This window comes from Ailuropoda melanoleuca, chromosome 1 (assembly GCF_002007445.2).
Source record: "Ailuropoda melanoleuca isolate Jingjing chromosome 1, ASM200744v2, whole genome shotgun sequence".
Lineage (NCBI taxonomy): Eukaryota > Metazoa > Chordata > Mammalia > Carnivora > Ursidae > Ailuropoda > Ailuropoda melanoleuca.
In genome coordinates, this window is record NC_048218.1 from 12,515,215 (window position 1) to 12,535,336 (window position 20,122).

Consider the following 20,122-nt stretch of genomic DNA (forward strand, 5'->3'; position numbering starts at 1 on the left):
ATTGGCTTTTCCTCTCCTACCCAATATCCTACATTTGATAAAAGTATATCCTATATTATGATCAATCAGAATTGTAGATTATTTCTGATTTCTCTATCAGAAGTATTCTACAATTTTCAGTTAATAAACAACTGTAATCCAGAGTCAAACCTGAATTAGGTTAACATTTCATTTAAAAGCAGTTTCTCATAGGTACATAGTTAAGTATTTACAATAAGAGAACTAGACTTAAATTTGCTAACTGGATGTGTAAATTCTTAACTAGCTATAATCCACATTCAAACATTTCCTTGGTTCCATCTTAAAAATGCTATGGTATCTTTCTTTAAATGGCTAATCTGAAAGCAGACTGTGCCCATCTCTACTTTTACTATAAACTAAATAAATGTTCATAGGTGTATAAAACGTGGAATATGTACCATTTTGACAGGTAGGTGAATTTATTCTTAGCTGAGGCTATAACTTGCTGTTCACGATTTCACTAAAAGTTATCAAAGGGTTCTCTCAAACCATAATATCTACTTTTTGAAATAAACTTAAGTACTTTTTCAATCAAAATGCTGAGTAGATAATCAGGGAAACCACCTTAACTTCCCTGAAGCTGACAAAGGATATCTGTCCAACCAAGATTCAAGTTGAGGTTAGTGTTAGCTAAAAGACCAGCTGCTAAAAATTTAAACCTCTTATTTAAAGTACTTTGAAAAGCGACCTCTATGAAACAGGTATTTGTCAACATTATTACTAAATCTGTTCCATTCAAGCTCTATGTATGCGTATCAAGAGCTAATTCATAGAATTTCAATTTGGATACTTTAACAGGTTCAAGATTCAGTGCCATATGGTGTATTTGTTTATTGTGGGCTTGAATGAGCATTGAAGAAATTCAGACAATTAAGTTTAATACCCATATATGATTATTAAGCCTGGCAAAATACAGAGATCGTTGAAACAGACATTTTAACTGAATAGCAGTTTTATAAAATTATACAAATCTTCCAAGTGATCATAAATCAGTTCTCATTACAGGTACTTAAAGCAATTAAAAAGTCACACAAATTACACTTCTTTTAAGGTTACAGTGTTTAATGTTTCTCAAGTTAAATTTCTACAACTAGCAAGATAACATAGGAGCTACTACTAGGACTCAGATCGCATCCTAGGGAATATTTACTTGGCGATCCCAATGACACCACAAGCCAAACGACTCCCAGCGTTTCCTGTCTGTGTACTTTCTTCGTTGCCACCTTTGCCCAAGTCATCTCGTTTCTCGTGGACCTTTAAAAAGTTTTAAGAATGTTAACTTAGCACTATCAAGTAATTACCACCTATTCCCAGCAATACCCAAAAGACTTTTAAAAACCACTTAATATTAGAAAAGACCAAGTTAAAATAATCCTAGCAAGGAAATATACTAATATTTAATCTAGTGGTAAACAACAGAAACTACTCAAGCTTTTTCTTGATGATACAGACTAAGTTTGTTGTAAATACTAGGTAAGTGTTGCTATCTCCAAATGAAATACTAAAAACCCAAGACAAGTGTTACAGGCTGCCATGTGCCAGTTTGAATCCTCTAGGAGAAATTTTAGTAGCCTGAGTTGTAGCCGCCTTTTATAATAAACACTTTGGGCGGGGCGGGGGGGGTGAATTTAAAAAACTCGAAAATGTGCCTAATGAACTATGAGTCTGTAAATAAGAAGTAATCCTAAAAATATCTTCAACTATTTAAACAATAGTATTTTAAATTTGGCTCCTCAAACATTGATCAATGATTTTTCTGCTTCGCAACTATAGCTGAAGAAAACTCTAGGGTCACCTGGAAGGAAAGGACTACAGAACGTTAACTGTCCTCTGGGGCAGGCAACACAGAACCTACGCTACTTGGTGTCTGCGAGAACCAGATGCAGCTCCTGTGGGTAACTCAGGGCAATCGCTTCCCACACGTTAAACAAGTGATGGTGACCTGCAGACATGAATAAATACTAATACTGAGGTCCATCTCAGATTTTAGACTTAACGAAACGTTTTGTTTAACTACAAGGGGAACATTCAATCGTGGCAGGAAAATCTGGCCATTTTAAAACTAGACAAAGACTACTTCTGTTTCCACAATACAGATCTAATATGACCAAATGTAGCCTACTTAACCACCACATCTTCACAGTGTCATAATCAACCTACATCATTAATTCACCCTCACTGTAATCATCAAATAAAGTAATTGCTTTTCCTAATCTGAACTAAAGGTACAATGTACATGGATCCTTAGAAACCAGGATTAATAATCATGAACTTGTGAAAAGATATATGTCTGTGTATTAGAAGAAACGGTACGCAGATCCTATCATATGAAAACCCACCACCATTGTGCGGCCAATGATGGAATGGTCTCCTGAGAGCGCGATCAGAGAATCTTCCAAGGACACGGTGGCCACGCCATCCTTGCCAGCAGTCACATTGCCCAGGTCTCCAACATGCCTAACAAGTGAAAAAAGCATCAGGAATTAGGACTGATTTCCATTTAACATCAGGCTAGTTGGTGAGTTAAATTAAAAACCGAGTCAGATACATAAGGGTGGACAATAAGAGGTGGCTATGGTATGCATCAAATAGGACCCACTTTTCCAGATTGACAGAATTTTGGAACATACACACAAACAAGAAACAATCTGACATTCTAGACACATTGCTCTTCAAACATACTTTGAAATCTACAAAGTAATGCTCTGGGAAGAATCGTGGGATGGGGGCACATCTCTAATTTCAGAGGTAAAGTACCAAAGGGTAAACTCTGAGTTACTGAGTTATGCCTATTAATTCTTGGCATGGCTAAGAATGCTATGCCCCAGGCCTCTGTTATAAAAATAAATTAATCCCTGTCCTTAAATTTAATATTTTCCTGAAAGGCTCTCAGGAAACACACATACAAATGGACTCACTGAATTTTCAATATCAAATTTTTATCTACAAGGCTTCCTATGTTTCACAATGATGGTTTATGTTGCTAGTGGTTGACAGTACTGTTATTCATGACATTTCCTGTATTAGTTCCTTCTGGCACTTGTATTAGTTCTATATTCAATAAATGCTACAAAACCAAATCGTCTTAAGTGTCCACATTTGTCAATTCCTCAGCCCAGAGAGTAAGCCGCTCCAGCACTTGAGGCCTAGGGGTTACCTGGGGGGGGGGGGGCAACAAATTCAAGAGCAAAGGTGGGGAGGCCTACTCAGTTATGTCAGCGTGCAATGTTCAAGTGGTATAGCCACAGTGACCCCAACAAGCCATCACCATAATTTTAGTAAGAGTTAAAGCACTTTTTTTTTTTTTTAAGATTTTATTTATTTATTCGACAGGGAGAGAGACAGCCAGCAAGAGAGGGAACACAAGCAGCGGGAGTGGGAGAGGAAGAAGCAGGCTCATAACAGAGGAGCCTGATATGGGGCTCAATCCCACCTCGCTGGGATCACGCCCTGAGCCGAAGGCAGACACTTAACCGCTGTGCCACCCAGGCGCCCCTAAAGCACTTTCTCACTCACCTCTCTTCATCTTTTGGCCCACCGTGTTTTTTGGATAGAGGATTAAAGTGAGGACCTGCACTGGTACAGCCTATTTGACAAAAACAAAAACAAAGGTACCCAAATTATGAATCAGAATTTCAAAATAAATTCTAAAAAGAAACTGGTCATTGCTAAAACCTCAAATACAGAAAATACCTACATCATGACTTCTAGGTTCATAAAAACAGGAAGCAACACCTTACCTTAACAAAACAAAAAAGCAGTAGAGACAAATACTAACTAGTGTCTAACACCAGTAAAGGTACTACCCCCTTCTCTGGGCTTTGGTTTCTTCACTGCCCTGTACAATGAGGGCCAGGACTAGATCTTCATGGTTGTTCTATTATTATAATTCCTTGATTATGATCCTGTTTTATAAGGTAGCGTACCTTAACTACAAGAAACTTACCTCCCCAGCAACATACTATCAGCAACTACTGTTGGTGGCTTTTACTTGGTGCAAGCAGACTATAAATGGCACCTTATACCTAAGAACCAAGGCTGTTCCTCACAGAATTCCAAGGGGTGGCATTCAGAATATATTCTGTAAAAATGGTGCTCCCGTCCATTCTCACAGAATACAACAATGCACGAAGCTCTTTAGTGACACGCTTTCTCACCCAGCAGGTGACGGAAAGTTTCCATTGTTTACAGCTTCTACACCCAGCTTCCCCAGGGAGAAGACACACAGGTTACAGGAAATAGAAGAGTAAGGGCAAATGCCTCCCAAAGCAGAGGCAGTAAAAAAGAACCTGAGGAATTTCAATTTTGAAACGGATCAAAGCTGGTCATTAAATCACAATTTTTACAGAAACCAAATTACAGAACATAAACACAAATCCAGCAAGACGAATGAATCAAGTTCTCATCATAAAAAGGAAACACCGAGTTCAGGTTACTTGAATATGGTAAATGACTAAATGCATTTTAATCCAAAGCTTTTAACTTGCTTCTAATCCCAAACTGAGAAAATGAAACTCAGTCGAAAGCACCAAAAGTTTACATTCTTTTTTCAGATTTTACCTTACTTCTGTCCCACTAAGGCTCTTGTGTTGGGAGTTTTGGAGCTACCCTTACAGGGCAATGCATATAGATGCAGACCCTGGGCTTGAAGCACCCACTCTCAACCCCAGCTCACAAACACCTGAGATCACCATGAAGGGTAAGAAAGCTTAATTTTTTGTTTTTTATTGTTTTCTTAAAAAATATTTGAGACTCTTTTATAATCAAGGTATAATCACGATTAAAAAAACAACAACATCCATTTTGCCCCTTCCTTTCCATACTTAAGTGTCACAAACTGGTTTTGTGGCTCATTTCCCTGAGGCTGACTTTAGTAATCCTATTGACTTTTCTTTCCCCTCCATGTTGAGGGTTTTTAAATGCTGAGGGTAGCTCTACTCAGTCCTATTTATCCTACCAGCTGAAACAAGTAGGAGTCACTAGACCAACACAACACCCACCTTGTGTATTATCTCCAAACTGATGGACGTGGAATCCATGCTCGCCTTCAGTCAATCCTGTAATGGTTCCTGACACCACAACAGGCCCACCTTCCTTCAGTCAAAGAAAAGTGCAAAAAGTTTAAGAGAGCAAGTGCTTCCGAACAAAACAGTTGGATTATCTTTACTAATCACAGGAAAGTGGAAGGAACATGGACGTGAGAGCTGAAAGATCTGTGTCCAAATCCCAAGCCCATCACTTTCTAGCAAGCTATTTAACTGTTCTAGGCCAGGGACCAACACAAGGGAGCTGTGACCTTGTTCTAACACTCACAGGCCAGGAGCCCTGCAGCCTGCATCACAATTAATAGCACAGAAAACGCACCTAGCAGAGTGACAAGTAGAGTGAGCACTAAAATGGTGGATTTACAGACTTTGTAGGGTTTGACTCCCTTAGATGGATATGTAACAGGATTAAATTCTTATTTATTTTGTAAATGCAATGCATATGAGTATATATCAAACTTTTTAACCCAAATGTTAGCACATCATAGCACCTTGTTTCCTTCATGCAGACACTCTTCCACAAAGCAAACATACAGAATTGCTATCAAGAAAAGAAAAGAAAAGAAAAGAAAAGAAAAGAAAAGAAAAGAAAAGAAAAGAAAAGAAAAAGACACCCTGGAAATGTCCAACTGGTGACCCTAGGATTCCTGTTCTCCACTCTCCCAACTAGGGGGATATTTATCAGTCTCCAGCATAGGTATTTTTTATTAATAGCCAGAAAATATCCTATCCTGCTCTCCTTGGGGGACTGATTCTGGTCTCAACAAAGGTATTGTTTTCTAAAGTCATTTTAGGCCCTCAAACCTAGATAAACCTTTCCACTCAAGACCAAAAAGAAAGGGCAATAAAATCACTAAAGCAGAAAAACACAGAGGTATCACCACGCAGGCAATGGTGATAGGTAATAGTGCTGCAGGGCTACATAAAGAAATAAAGGAAGTTAAGTTTTACAGCTAAAAAATCTTAGGAACAGGGGCGCCTGGGTGGCACAGCGGTTAAGCGTCTGCCTTCGGCTCAGGATGTGATCCCGGCGTTATGGGATCGAGCCCCACATCAGGCTCCTCTGCTATGAGCCTGCTTCTTCCTCTCCCACTCCCCCTGCTTGTGTTCCCTCTCTCGCTGGCTGTCTCTATCTCTGTCAAATAAATAAATAAAATCTTAAAAAAAAAAAAATCTTAGGAACGAAAATAAAACGCACACAGCATCCGTAGCACACAGTTCTACACGTGATGGTGTCTTTGTTTTTAGCTTGGTTTGGTTTGTTTTTTAATAGCCAGGGCCAACAGTTGCAAGAGGTGTTAGCTTTAAGTATTTTACTTTCCACTGGATAAATACCATTGCTCCAAGGACGTAGTATGTCAACTCCTGCTCTTCTCTGCTTTTCTTTCTGAGAATATAGACAGACTAGGACTCTTCTAAACTTTAATTCTGGAAAAACTAAAACATGAATGTTATTCCCCAAAATGCACCGTGTTATCAACAGCTCAGAGACAAAAGGGCAGGTTCTTCCAAGCCTCCATTAATGGGTAATGGGTAAAGCACAAAGCACATATGAGCATTTCAACAGTAAGCTGCCTGAGTACAACCCTTTAGGGGCCAGGCTGTTACCTTAAATGACTGAAACAGGTCAGGAAAGCAAAAAGGAATACAAACTCGTCCTGCAGGGTGCTGCCCTGAGCTAATGAGGGCTCAGTGTGGGCAGATCTCCAAAATTTTCAAGAGAAGCTAGTAATTTGGACTTATAAGTGAAAATTTCTGATTTTTAAAAATTGGAAGTTAATCCAAAATTTTTATACACTATAGGCCAAACAAATACAGTTTATTTCCAATTTAACATTCCTGCATATCCGTGGAGCTATAATGCTTAACTACAGAAGGCTCTTTTATCAGGTACAAACAGCACCACCAAAATGAAGTTTAAGAGGGAGCCACACAGGAGACTCAGGGAAGGTAGAAAAACTCAGTTTTGTATGGATTCACAGCTTGGCTTCTGAAAGTAACACCCAAGCCAGAGGGAAGGTATCCCTCAGATACTTCTTAGATTCTCTAATATTGGCGAAATTACATAAGAAAGAAGAGCAAAACGAAGTCTGGCAAATGAAAAAAGCAAAATTTAGTCAAATGACAAAGCCTTCTCCAGAAAATTCGGAAACCACTTAAAAGAAAAAATTAAGCTCCCTCGCATAAATTTCAAAGATTATTTTTCCTGTTGTCTCACATTTCTGTAAGCCACTTTAAAGATTAAATCTCATTCTATTAAATATTCTGTTATGATCATCAAGCCAAGTACAACAAACAATTTTCCATCAGTTCCTAACCTCACTAATATTTGGGGGACAAGTCTTATCACAAGCACCTTCCTTGTAAAACATGTGTTTTGCAGTATTATTAATGAGTATCTCAGTAATGGGCCTACTGGTAGAGCAATTTCAAAACCACTTTACAGAGAATTTGGTTAAATGAATGCCCCCAACAACAGAGCTAAGTGAAACTCTCCACATCTCCTGACTTCCAATTCCCAAACCCCATCCACTACCCTCTACCAACAGTTCTCAATTCTTGGTGCAGATTAGTACTACTGTGGAAACTTTAAAAACAGCAAAGCTCAGACTGCACCCTGACAGAGTTTGATATAACTGATCTGGAGTTGGGCCCTGGAATCACCATTTTTAAAAGCGCCCCAAATGAGCCTACTGTGCACCCAGGGTAAAAAAAATAAATAATTAAAAAATAAATAAATAAATAAATAAATAAATAAATAAATAAATAAATAAATAAATAATTCACATGTCTGGAAAACAACCAAGGGAACGATTAGATCTCTGACTTCTGGGGCTTTGGAGGTAGAAAAGGAGCTTCGTCCAAGGCCATCTTCTCTGCCTTCACAGCCTGACCATGACCCTGAGCAAGGATCAGCAAATTACTCTCTAAGGGGCCACATAAGGTCTCTGTTAAAGTCAAAAACAAACAGAGACCAGCCTTGAAAATTCCCTCATCAGACAAAACCAATTTAGTCATACAAGCATAGCTTAACTGGCTTATATTTGCAAGACTAACTTGACCTCGGTCATTTCTTACTTACGCCTCTGGAAATCCTAAGCAAAAGCTAAAACTGTCTCCCAAGGCTGGTATGTGGTAACCACTAACCAATTTCTTACCACTTAAGAAAACTACCATGATCCATCACTGTGAAAAATAACAGTCCCTGCCTTCTCACTATATAAACTCCTTTATGACAATATACCCCTCATCCTCATTCCATGGTTTGGTCTGCGTGCTCCCGGTTCACGACTATCTTCCACTGTGTGCACAATACGCTTTTACTAATTACTACTTCAGGAACTCAATGGTTTCATTTCTGACTTGACAGTCACATGATTGTTTTTCAGGACCCTCTGAACTAACAATGTACCAGCCACCCTCTTAGTTCCGGGGCTGTCCAACACCCGCCCGGGACCGGCTGTGCCCACAGGCTGCAAGCTGCAGACCCCTGAGCGGAAAGGAAGCCCCAAAGTGGGGTAACGGATGCGACCGTACCCAGGTGGCCCTACCGCACTCCCCAACCCCACCCCGGACCTCAAGGGCGGGCCAGGCCCGGGACTGCGCAACTCCGAGTCCGCAGGAGCCTCAGGATCCAGAAAACGACCCCGCAAGGAAGGGCCACAGCCTCTTCAAAAACGTCAGGTCTCCGCCCGGGCCTACAGACGCCGCGGCAGCAGCCCAGGCCCTCGGGCCAGCCGGCCTCCGCCCTCCCTCCCGGGCCCGCGCTCCGAGCACGCCCTAGGGTCGGCCAAGGCTCCTTCCCTGCATCCCCGCCCAGGCCTCGCCACGCACCACCGCCCCCGCCGGGCCCGCCCAGTGACTCAGCACTCAGCCGCCGCACCGCCGCGGGGCAGAGGCCTCGGACGGCGCGAACCCGCAGACCCGGCGCGGCGGGGGCGTGACGAGGGCTGCCCGAGGCCCGGCCGGCCGCCGCGCCGGGGCACAGGTGTGCGGACTCGGCCTCGCCGCCGGCCGTCGGCCTCCCCTCCAGCCTTTACCTTCTGCACGAAGTGGATGGTGCCTTCCACCGGGCCCTGGCCCTTCAGCACGCACACAGCCTTCATCTCCATGACTCGCGAGGGCGCGCTCCGGTCCGGGCTCCGAGGGCTGCGAGGACTCTGAGGGCAGCGGAGGACGCCGCAGAAAACGCCGACGCAAACCGAGGTGGTTGCGCCGCGTGCTCTTATAGGCCGGAGCTCCGCGCCCCGCCCACCCTGGCCGGGAACCAATCGCCGCCCGCGCGCTCAGCCCGCTCCCCACGGGGCGTCGGCACGCGAGTGGCCAGGAGTGACCGACGGGGGAGGGCGGGACCTAGGGGCCGCGTGGGGAACCTTGCGTCCCGCGCCGCCGGCTCCCTCCGCCCAGCGGCTCTGAAACGCCCAGAAACGTGGAACTGTGGAAAAATTCGGCCTTTCTCTTCCAAGCCGTAGATTGCAGTACGCGAAATTGGGAAAATGAGGTATACGTGGCACGCTTTTAATATTTTAAGTCACTTTGTGTGGAAATGTCATTGGTTACAAGAACGTCGTCTCATCTGTTCCTTAGAAATTGGGATGCGTCGAGCTGAGTGCTTTTTGTCGTTTCATTTCTTGCCTTGTTTTTTGGGTTTCCGAGTGTGTGTGAAGTCGGCGCATCTCTATCCCTGCCCTCGCCTTTTCTTCCCTGCAGTTTTTTTAGTCCTTAGCACACAGCGTTACCAGTTTGGTTAGCGGAATTCTGCGTTCTTTTCACCTTTTCCCTGTTTGACAAGGCCCACAACCGTAAAAACACCAAATCGTCAGCACCCTGACTTCTGCACATCTCTCGTGTGTTGTCTGGCTCCACTGCCTCAACCGTCAGGCAGAAGGGCAGAGTGGGTGCACGATTTATACCTCCAGACGCGGGAATCTTACTTAGCCTTCAAGGGAGATCGTTCAAAAACGTTATGAAATGAGCAAACAGTTCAAACTGCTTTTGTGTATTTTAAGGATAAACACGTTCACTGTGTGCTCAGAAATGTCTAGAAAGATGTACAGGAGCCTGTGGCACTTTAATGTTTTTCACAACAGCCGTGAATTGGTTTGTAACGATAGGGCTTTGAGAATCCTATCCGCCCTCCCCCGACACACTTTTGTTGGGAGAATAGTTTGATAAGCCACGGGGGGGGGGCGCGGGGGAGGGGCATGGAGGGGAGTAGAGTCTTCATCTTCCATCCCCACAGGGCATGCCTGACGGAATGCCAGCAAAGGTGGCCGAACTGTTTTTGGAGTAGGTGGTGAGCTTACCTTCACGGGGAAGTGTGCATTAGACTCACCCAAAGGGCTTGTTAAACTGCAGGTTGCTGTGTTTGACTCGGTGGGTCTGGGATGGGAACACAGAACTTGCATTCCTAACTTGTTCCCAGGTAACACTAGTGCTGCTGGTCTCCGACCTCACTTTGAGAACCTGTGACTTGCTGGTGTTCTTGCCCAGTGAAGCAGGCAAATTGGGGCCAAGAGCCAGACCTACTGGACTCCAAAGAAGAGAGTGGGAAAGTGTCCTGAAAAGAAAAGTGGAAACAAGGAGACGAGGACAGGGGCCAAGAAGGGACAGACCTAAGGGAGAACAGCTCTGCCTGCTGGGGATTTCTGTTCCGTTTGCTTTGTGGGATTTTTAAATCTCCATTTCCTGAGAACTCACCACAATCCCTATTTCCCTCTAATGCTCCGTCGGGAAGATTCAGTTATAAGGATGACAAAATACTGAGGCCTAATTCAAGGTCAGAGTGAAACCAGGACAGGGGCTGCTTCAGCCACATCTGGGCTACACTTTTTCTTATTTGCTTATTTAGACCCTTGGATTCTAAGGTGTTCTCTATCAAAGATACACAATCCACATTTTTTTATCAGCCTCTAGAAAGTGCACATTATTTGTAATTTTCCTGCTTGTACTTACTAGTATTCTCTAGGTAATTGGCATATGCTAGTAAGTTTCATAAATGTGCAAATGCTAGCTAAAAGGCCTTTGCCCAAGGTCTAAGTTTCTTTGTGTTCCAGGAAGTTAGAGAGTTGGGTTTCAGTTCATTGTATGAACTTGCCAGGGGACCAGCCCAGGGACCAACCCCTGGATACAAAGAGCAGCCCTGGGACAGGGAGTTGGTTCTCTTTTGAGATATTCACATGAAGCCAGGACAGCCCCCAGTTTTGGTCAGTGGAAGGGCTTTGTCTTCTACAGGTTTAGAGGACCCTGAGGTACTCTAAATTCATTCCCAGTACTGCCCTCCCACTGGGCAAGGGAGTCCCTGGCCCTGAGCTCCGTACTTTAGAAGGCCCTGTTCTGTCCCTCCCCAAGCCAGCTCTGTGGGGCAGAGCCTGTGGAGCCAAGAGGGTGTTCCTGCCCAGAACCTTACCCCTCCTTCTAGAACAGGGTTAAGGAATTTAAACACGGGCGTACCTCGTTTTATTGCACTTCGCTTTATTGCACTTTGCAGATGTGTTTTTAACAAACTGAAGGTTTGTGGCAACCCTGATGGAGTAAGTCTGTGGGCACCATTTTTCTTTTCTTTCTTTTTTTTTTTCCCCAAAGATTTTATTTTTAAGTAATCTCTATACCCAGCGTGGGCCTCAAACTCACAACCCTGAAATCAAGAATCACACACTCCACCGACTATGCCAGCCAGGCACCCTTTGGCACCATTTTTCCAGCAGCCTTTGCTCACTTCATGTCTCTGTGTCACATTTTTGGTAATTCGTGCAATATTTCAAACTTTATTATTCATTATATTTGTTATGATGATCTGGGATCAGTGATTAGGACTGGCTGAAAGCTCAGATGATGGTTAGCATTTTTTAGCAATAAGGTATTTTTAAATAAAGTCTATATATATTTTTAGACATAATGCTATTGCACACTTACCAGACTATTATGTAGTGTAAACAGAACTTTTACATGCACTGAGAAACCAAGAATTTCATCCAACTTGCTTTATTGCAATATTCGCTTTATTGCAGTGGCCTGGAATCAAACTCACAATATCTCCAAGGTATCTTGAACAGTATTTGTGTCCACCTGCAGCGGGGTATCTCAGTCTTGGCACTATTAACATTTTGGGTCAGATAACTGCTTGTTGTGGTAGCCGTCCTTTAGCTTGTAGATGTTTAGTAGCACCCCTGGCCTCTACCCACTAGATGCTCTTAACAGCCCCCTCCTCAAGCTGTGACAAAATATCTCCAGAAGTTGCCAAATGTTCCCTGAGGGGCAAAATTGCCCCCAGTTGAGAACTACTCTTCTAGAACACTCATTGAATACTTAAGACATTGGAATTTCTTGGTATCCCCAGTCTGTTTCCAGGGCCTAGACAGGCTAAAGATGAACTGTGCCACCGTGGGTATACACCTAAGTTTGACCATAGGCTCCCTCAGTGCAAATGGAACCTGCAGTGGGGAAGGAAGGAAAGACCCGGGACAGGGGGCTGGCTCTCTTTCTATTGCCACCTTCCTACATAAGAACTCAAAGAAGTCCAAGAATGTCATATTTGAACCTGCCTTCCAGGTCTGTATTAAGGTATATTTGTTAAAGCAGAAGATAGGATATATTTTCTCTGGCTGTTATCTTGATTTATATCATTTAAATATCTAGTGTGGGTGTGAGGGCCTCCATTTGTGCTCTCGCCCCAGTCTAGTAAATGTTAGGACAGGCCTATTCATTTTAACCTTGAGATTCCATGGTGGCTTTGGAGTGCTCCTGCCCCAAAATTTCGTGCCCCAGAGTTCATGTGTTTCGAACTGCAGTGTGACCAGAGTACTCAGGTAATTTTGAAAAGTTCACTTTTGTACCAGGCCAATCCTGTTGAGCGTCATTATCTCCAAGAAGTCAAAAAAATCCAAAAGCAGCTTGGGCGAGCTTGAGCCCCAGAACATGGTCAGAAGGGGGCACGGGTAATCCACAGAGACTTTGATTTTATAGGAAATGATGAGGAGGGATACATGTCTCAGATATCGCTGCAGCCTGCATGGATGACTGAGCAACTTATGGGGTGTCTTTCTGGCATTTGTGAGAATGAAAGTCAATGTTTGGGGACCTCTATAGTTAGGAGGTGAGCGAGAGAGTAGACTGAAGTTGTCTTGCATTTCCATTATCTTCCTCTTCCTCCTCTTCCTTTTCCTAGGGCTCATTTTTCTATTTTTCTTCTTTATCTCGTCCTTCTCTTTCCCTAAATCATTTTTATTTCTGTGATTCAGGCAATTTCCCCTTTACACTTCATCATTCTCAGTAAATACATAGTTTTCTGTTAATCTCCTTCACATCACACATCACAGAGGTATTATCACCAAGGCCTTTGCTTATGAAAGACATATTTTTTTAAAAGATTTAATTTATTTGTCAGAGAGAGAGCACAGGCAAGCGGAGTGGCAGAGAGAAGAAGAGAGAGAAGCAGGCTTCCCATTGAGCAAGGAACCTGATCCAGGGCTTGATCCCAGGACACTGGGATCATGACCCGAGCCAAAGGCAGCCACTTAACGACCAAGCCACCCAGGTATCCCGACATATTTTCTTTTAAAGATTTATTTATTTATTTTAGAGAGAGAACAGGAGGGATGGGTAGTAGGAAGGGGAGAGAGAGCATCTCAGGCAGACTCCCCACTGAGTGTGGAGCCGATGTGGGGCTCTGTCTCAGGACCCTGAGATCATTACCTGAGTGGAAATCAAGAATTGGATGCTCAACTGACTGAGCCACCTAGGTGTCCCCCCAAAAGACATATTTTTATGTGAATTGTAGGAAGATGCGAGAGCTAGGGAAAATCCAAAAGAAGCAAAGTACAAAGAGAGAGGTTTTTTAATGCTAAGAAATAAATGCACTAATAACTAGGAAGCAAATGAGAAACAGAAGTGGCATTAGCTAGTTTTGTTTGCAGATATTAAAATGCAGATGTTAGCAAATCCACAAAACTGAAACCTATTACCAGTGAACCCTGTAGGAAGATTTTATCACAGAATCATGAAGAGTCTGAGGCATTCTTAAAAGTTGGAAAGTGAAAAGTGTAAAAATTAATGTAGATTGTTAGTAAGCAGGAGTGAACAGTCTGTGATTAGAAGTTTGCAAACTGTAATTAGGAGTTAGCTGTATATTTAATAATCTTGTCAATAAGCTATGTCATATGCTATATTTTCAGCAGTTCCAGCCTGGACTGTGGCTCAGTCTGGCCCACTGTATCTTCTTGGATAATTCTCTCTAGACCTCAGCTGTAAATCTAAGGTACCTGGGCTACACATAAGAAAGAATTACTTGGGAGTTTTTTTGAAAACACTGGGTTTGGGCCCAATTACATTCAAATCTTCAAATTGTATATATGTATCCAAACTGTAAATGCACATTATGTTACTGTAAGATGTAAGAAACTAAGAATGGTTTGGGGTGCCTGGGAAGCTCACTTGGTTATGTGACAACCTTCAGCTCAGGTCATGATCCAGGGATCCTGGGATCGAGCCCAGTTGGGGCTCGCTGCTCAGCAGGGAGTCTGCTTTACCCTCTGCCTCTCCCCCTCCACTTGTGCCTGTGCACTGTCTCTCAAATAAATAAATAAATAATCTTAAAAAAAAAAAAGAAACTAACAATGGTTTGCATTGGGAATGGGCCACTTACCTTGGCACTTCATCATGTGAGAAAAATACACCTTTATTTGGTTAAACAAGCATAACCAGGTTTCTGTTACGTGCAGTCAAAAGCAATTTCTCCTCTGCTCCTCTGCTATGAGCCTGCTTCTTCCTCTCCCACTCCCCCTGCTTGTGTTCCCTCTCTCGCTGGCTGTCTCTATCTGTCAAATAAATAAAATCTTNAAAAAAAAGAATGACCCCTGGGGAAGGCACCTGGGTGGCTCAGTCAGTCGAGGGTTGAGTGTCAGACTCTTGATTTAAGCTCAGGTAATGATCTTGGGGTTATTGGATCGAGCCCCACGTGAGGCTCTACATTCTGCACAGCGTCTATTTATCCCTCTCCTCTGCTCCGTACCCCCCACCCCCAGCATGCCCTTTCTCTCTCTCTCTCTCAAATAAATAAATAAAATCTTTTTTAAAAAAATGATCCCTAGGATATCTGAGTGTGTGGACTGATGGGGTGGAGTGAGACTGAAGGCAGTGAGTCCATTTGGGAGCCATGATAATGTCCTGGCTTAAGGCCATTACTAGAAAAAAGGGGAGAGATAATGGAAATGGAACATAAGCTTCAGTGACTATCTAAAGTGCAGGATGAGGGAGGGGGAAGGCAAATGTAGTTCCCCTGTCTCAGGCTTGGGCCACTGGGTGTATGGTGCTGCCATTTACCAAGGAAAGCAAGTGGAGGAATAAAGATCCTCATTCAGGAAAGGGTGCATCTGGGTTGCCTGAGGAACCTAGAAGTGCCAAGCTGGAATTGTCCACTTGGATATGGGTCTGAATCTCAGGGTCATTTCTAAGTCTGGGCTCTGTATAAAATTTAACACACACGCTATTCAGATTTGTAAAGAAAACGTAGTTATTTATTCCATCTAGGGGATGTAATTGTCTTCATGATCCTTTACCACTTAGATGGGTAAGAATCAGGTAAGACTTGGATGTGCCAATGATGTTATGTCAAGTTCATTTGGTTTAAACAGTCTCTTTAGAGCGGTGATTTGCTCATGCAAGCGCTTATCATGCACAATAAAGAATTAGCTGGAAGGCTTACTAAAACCCAGATTGCTGGTTCATACCCCCAGAAATTTTTTAAAAAGAAATAGCTTTATTAATATATAGTTTATATACTATAAAAAATTCACTCATTATACACTTAAGTGATTTTTTTTTTTTAGTAAATTTCTGTAGTTGGCCATCATTACCAAAATGCAGTTTTAGAACATTTCCATCAGCCCAATAAATTTCCTCCTGCTCATTTTTGCTTAATCCCTTCTCCCATCCCAAGCCCTTGGCAACCACTGATCTGCCTTTTTCTCTATAAATTTGCCTTTTTTTGTACATTCCTTTAAATGGAACTGTACAATATATAGTCTTTGCATCTGGCTTCTTTCATTAAGTATAATGTTTTAGAGCTTAATCTGTGTTGTAGCATGGATCAGTAGTTCATACCTTTTTATGTCTAAATAGTATTCTATTATATGGATATACTACAAATTGTTTTTCTACTCACAAGTTGCTTGACGTTTGGATTTGTTGTGGTTTGAATTGTGACCCCTCCAAAATTCGTACTTGAAGTCTAACCCCATGTGACCTTATTTGGAAATAGGGTTTTGTAGATTCCTGATTTATTGACTCTTTTATCACCATGAAACATCTGTTTTTGTCTCTAGTAATATTTCTTGTCTTTGCATCTATTTTAGCTAATATCCACATAAGCCACTTCAGCTTTCTTACGGTTGCTGTTTTCATGGTATATCTTTTTTCATCTTTTTACTTTCAGCCTATTTTTGTCTCTGAATCTAAGTGTGTCTCTTGCATATAGTACATATTTGGATCTTGCTTTTTGTATCCAATCTGAATATCTCCATTCTTTGATTGGGATGTTCAGGCCATTCATATTTAATGTAATTCATAATATGTTTGGATTTACATTTGTCATTTTGCTATTTGTCTCCTATATGTTTCCTCTCTTCTTTGTTTCTCTGTATCTCTTTTATTGCTTTCTTTTGTGTTAAATAAGTATTTTTTGGTATATCATTTAAATTCCTCTGTTAACTTTTCTTACTGTCTTAAAATGTATTTCCTTAATGGTTGTGCCCTAGATCCCAGCATCTTAATTTACCAAAATCTAGTTGAGACTAATGCTAATTTAATTCTGGTAAAATATAGAAACTTTACTGCAGTAAAGCTCAGTTTTCTCCCCTCTCCTTCGCATTATTATTGTTTTACATATTACATTTATATGTGCTTTAAACCCAACAATACAGTGTTATGAGTATTGCTGTACACAATCTTATGTCTCGTAAAGAAATTAAGAGGAGAAATGAGGCAAATATATTTACAGAGTCTTTTATATTAACCCACATATTTACCATTTCCAGTGCTTTTCATTCCCCCTGTGCATCCAATTGCCATCTGATGTCACTTCCTTTCAGTTCTGAAGCACTTCTATAGTATTTTCTGAAAGGCAAGGCTGTCGTTACTTCCACTGACAGTGCCACTGGCCATGGGCATCACCCACTACACCAAATCCTGTGAGACCATCTCAACAACAGCGGCATAGCTGCCATCCCTCATGACCTGTCCTGCCCTGGCAGAACCTTTACACCCACTGGGCTGGAGGAGATGGAAGCAGTGCTAGGCCGGAATGCCTCAGACATCTACTATTCTTACAGTTCAGCAGTTTTGAAGCTTAAACACCTCTCAAATTGTCATATGCCTTTGGTTGGTTTCCAGAGCACTGAAATGGTCATTCTTGTCAATTTTGTCTAGCTTTATATTATAGTTGCATTCTGGGAAGAGGATTTGTTGACCTTTTCACTTGACCATAGCCAGAAGTCAGCTTTCTCCCCCCGTGTTTCTGATTCATTAGACCTCGGTGTAGTGGAGAATTTACATTTTAGTGAGTGCTCAGATAATGCTGCTGGCCCAGAGACCCCATTTGAAAACCACTGCTTTACATTAACTCAGAGTCTTTTAGATACTAAAACAACTTTCTCATGAATTTATGAGCACACATAAAATTTTTTTTATTATGTTCAATTAGCCAGCATATAGTACATCATTAGTTTTTGATGTAGTGTTCAATGATTCATTAGTTGCATATAACAGGCAGTGCTCATCACCACACGTGCCCTCCTTAATACCCATCACCCAGTTACCCCATCCCCCCACCCTTGAGCACACATAAAATTTTATTTAAAATTGCTGCAGGGTCGGGCGCCTGGCTGGCTCCGTCAGTAGAGTATGTGACTTGATCTCAGGGTTGTGAGTTCAAGACCCATGTTGGGCATGGAGCCCTTAAAAAAAAAATTGCTGGGACGCCTGGGTGGCACAGCGGTTAAGCGTCTGCCTTCGGCTCAGGACGTGATCCCGGCGTTCTGGGATCGAGCCCCACATCAGGCTCCTCTGCTGTGAGCCTGCTTCTTCCTCTCCCACTCCCCCTGCTTGTGTTCCCTCTCTCGCTGGCTGTCTCTATCTCTGTCAAATAAATAAATAAAATCTTAAAAAAAAAAAAATTGCTGCAGGGGAACAAGGCATAGAATAAAGCCAGTTCAGAGTAAGAAACTTTTGATAGAAGTAAAGGTGACTAAATATATTGTTAACGTTAGGTTCAAAAAGGCGTGCAAGGTGAACGATTGTCTATTCAGTGCCCGCCTGATGGTTAGCAGTTCAGGTGATTCATAACAAGATAGTACAGGAAAATCTAACTGCCCACAGAAGCTCTTAATCTCATCAGAGTCTATGAGAAAATTGCTCAATTATTTTCTCATAAATGCTAGTCACTTTCCAGAGGAGGTTGTAATTATCCCAAATAACACAGTTCTCCAGACTGCCTTCCTTAGACTGTGGACAGTTTCCTGTCTTACTGGTAGATGCTGAGTTCCCTCCCATTCCTTTGATCGCGCTCCAGGATGGACTCTGGGCATCTCACTGGCAGTGTTAGAGGAGAGCACCTCCTATCCATGTGATGTCCTTGTTGGTTTCTGCTGCAGAGCAGCTGGTCCAGTCTGGTTCTGGACTGGTGACAGCCATGGTGTGACTGGTCCCACCACTGTCATCTGTGTTTCAGATTGTTTGCTTTTCACCAAGTGCCCACTTCTTTGCACTGCTCCCAATCTTCTGCTGGTCCACCAGTTGACTCGGTCTTTTTGTAATCCAACAGTTGGGCCCACAGAAACTTCCGGGTGCTGTAGATGCTAGGCACAGGCAATGTGAAGCTCTTCAAACTTCCCTCTCCTGACATCTCCCTCCACACCCAGCTGGGCTAACCTGAAGCCATGTTGAAATGTCTCCCTGTGGACCCTCTCCAAGACCTTTGATCTTCTTCCACTCACTTTGTATGCATGCCACTAACACGTCTAAAGTTCTCAAGATCTTCCATTTATATCTAGGTGTTTCCACCTCAGAACTCAGAACAGGGAGGGGTGCCTGGGTGGCTCAGTTAAACGTCTGCCTTTGGCTCAAGTCATGATCCCAGGGTCCTGGGATTGAGACCCGCATCTGGCTCTCTGCCTAGGGGAGTCTGCTTCTCCATCTCCCTCTCCCTCTGCTACTGCTCCTGTGCACTCTCTGTCAAATAAATAATAAAATCCTAAAAAGAAAAAAAAAAAAAAACCAGGGAAAGAGGAAGTAAGGACCTGTGTGGCTCATATCACTTGTCTCCTCTATCACTCTCCTTTTTCCTCTCTTCCCACACTATTGAAGAAAAAGTGTCCCACTTGCTCCACCTCAGAGGATCTCAAGCTTTCTCTGAATCAGAACCCCCTGGAGAGCTTGTTAAAGCACAGATGACTCAGCCCCACCCTCCAGAGTTTCTGATTCAGCTGGTCTGAGATAGGGCCTGAGAATGTGCATTTCCAGCAAGTTCCCAGGAGATGCCACTGCTGCTCGTCCTCTAACCACACTGTAAGGACCACTGATCTCTACCTTCTGCGCTGATTTCTTGCTACCCCTGACTTATAGTAAAATTCTGTAATCTTTTTGTAAGGGTTGACTTTTGATTTGTTAATGGATGCTAAGGAACTTAGAAAATCCTTTTCTCTCTAGAAAAAGTTTTCAAACTATTATCTTCTAAGGTGGGCTGATTTCTGTAGTTTACTGTCCAAACTGGAATACCTTTGATGGTAAAATGGATTGATACTTAAAATAATGCTAAGACTGTAAGTATAGATGGGACTGTGCTAGACAAACCAGGATGGCTGGTCACCCCATGCTACAGCCTCAGGAAAATCAGCTTTGGAACTCAAAGCAATTACTTCCTTGTTCCAGGGGTGAACAACCTCTCCTTTTCTGGGACAAAAAGGTCCATGACTCAAACTTGCAAGTGGGAGGCTACCAGGGAATGGGATTTCAGAGAGAAACAAAAACACAGTAGTTTTATATTTTCACAACACCATCTCCAT

General features: G+C 42.6%; 2 protein-coding genes across 3 annotated transcripts in view; one reads left to right on the forward strand and one right to left on the reverse strand.

The window, feature by feature from the left end:
- Positions 1-882: 882 nt before the first annotated feature.
- Positions 883-9,280, reverse strand: SOD1 (superoxide dismutase 1). Its single transcript, XM_002928799.4, has 5 exons — positions 9,107-9,280; positions 5,022-5,115; positions 3,538-3,607; positions 2,361-2,478; positions 883-1,275 (listed from the first exon to the last, which is right to left on the reverse strand). The coding sequence occupies exons 1-5, from the start codon at positions 9,176-9,178 to the stop codon at positions 1,168-1,170; spliced, it is 462 nt and encodes a 153-aa protein (XP_002928845.1). The 5' UTR covers positions 9,179-9,280; the 3' UTR covers positions 883-1,167.
- Positions 9,280-20,122, forward strand: part of LOC109491175 — a 79,614-nt gene continuing 68,771 nt past the window's right edge. For both annotated transcript variants that reach the window (XR_004624099.1, XR_002144508.2), the window contains exon 1: positions 9,280-9,567. The gene's annotated coding sequence lies outside the window, so the exon portion shown is untranslated. The remainder of the gene's footprint in view (positions 9,568-20,122) is intronic.

What these genes read in the sequence shown, in the direction of transcription:
- SOD1 (XM_002928799.4), bottom strand. Translation starts at nt 9,178, where the DNA reads ATGGAGATGAAGGCTGTGTGCGTGCTGAAGGGCCAGGGCCCGGTGGAA. An exon ending in CCATCCACTTCGTGCAGAAG is followed by an intron (nt 5,116 to 9,106) that starts GTAAAGGCTGGA and finishes CTTTGACTGAAG; the next exon opens with GAAGGTGGGCCTGTTGTGGT. An exon ending in GGGCCAAAAGATGAAGAGAG is followed by an intron (nt 2,479 to 3,537) that starts GTGAGTGAGAAA and finishes TTCACTTGTTAG; the next exon opens with GCATGTTGGAGACCTGGGCA.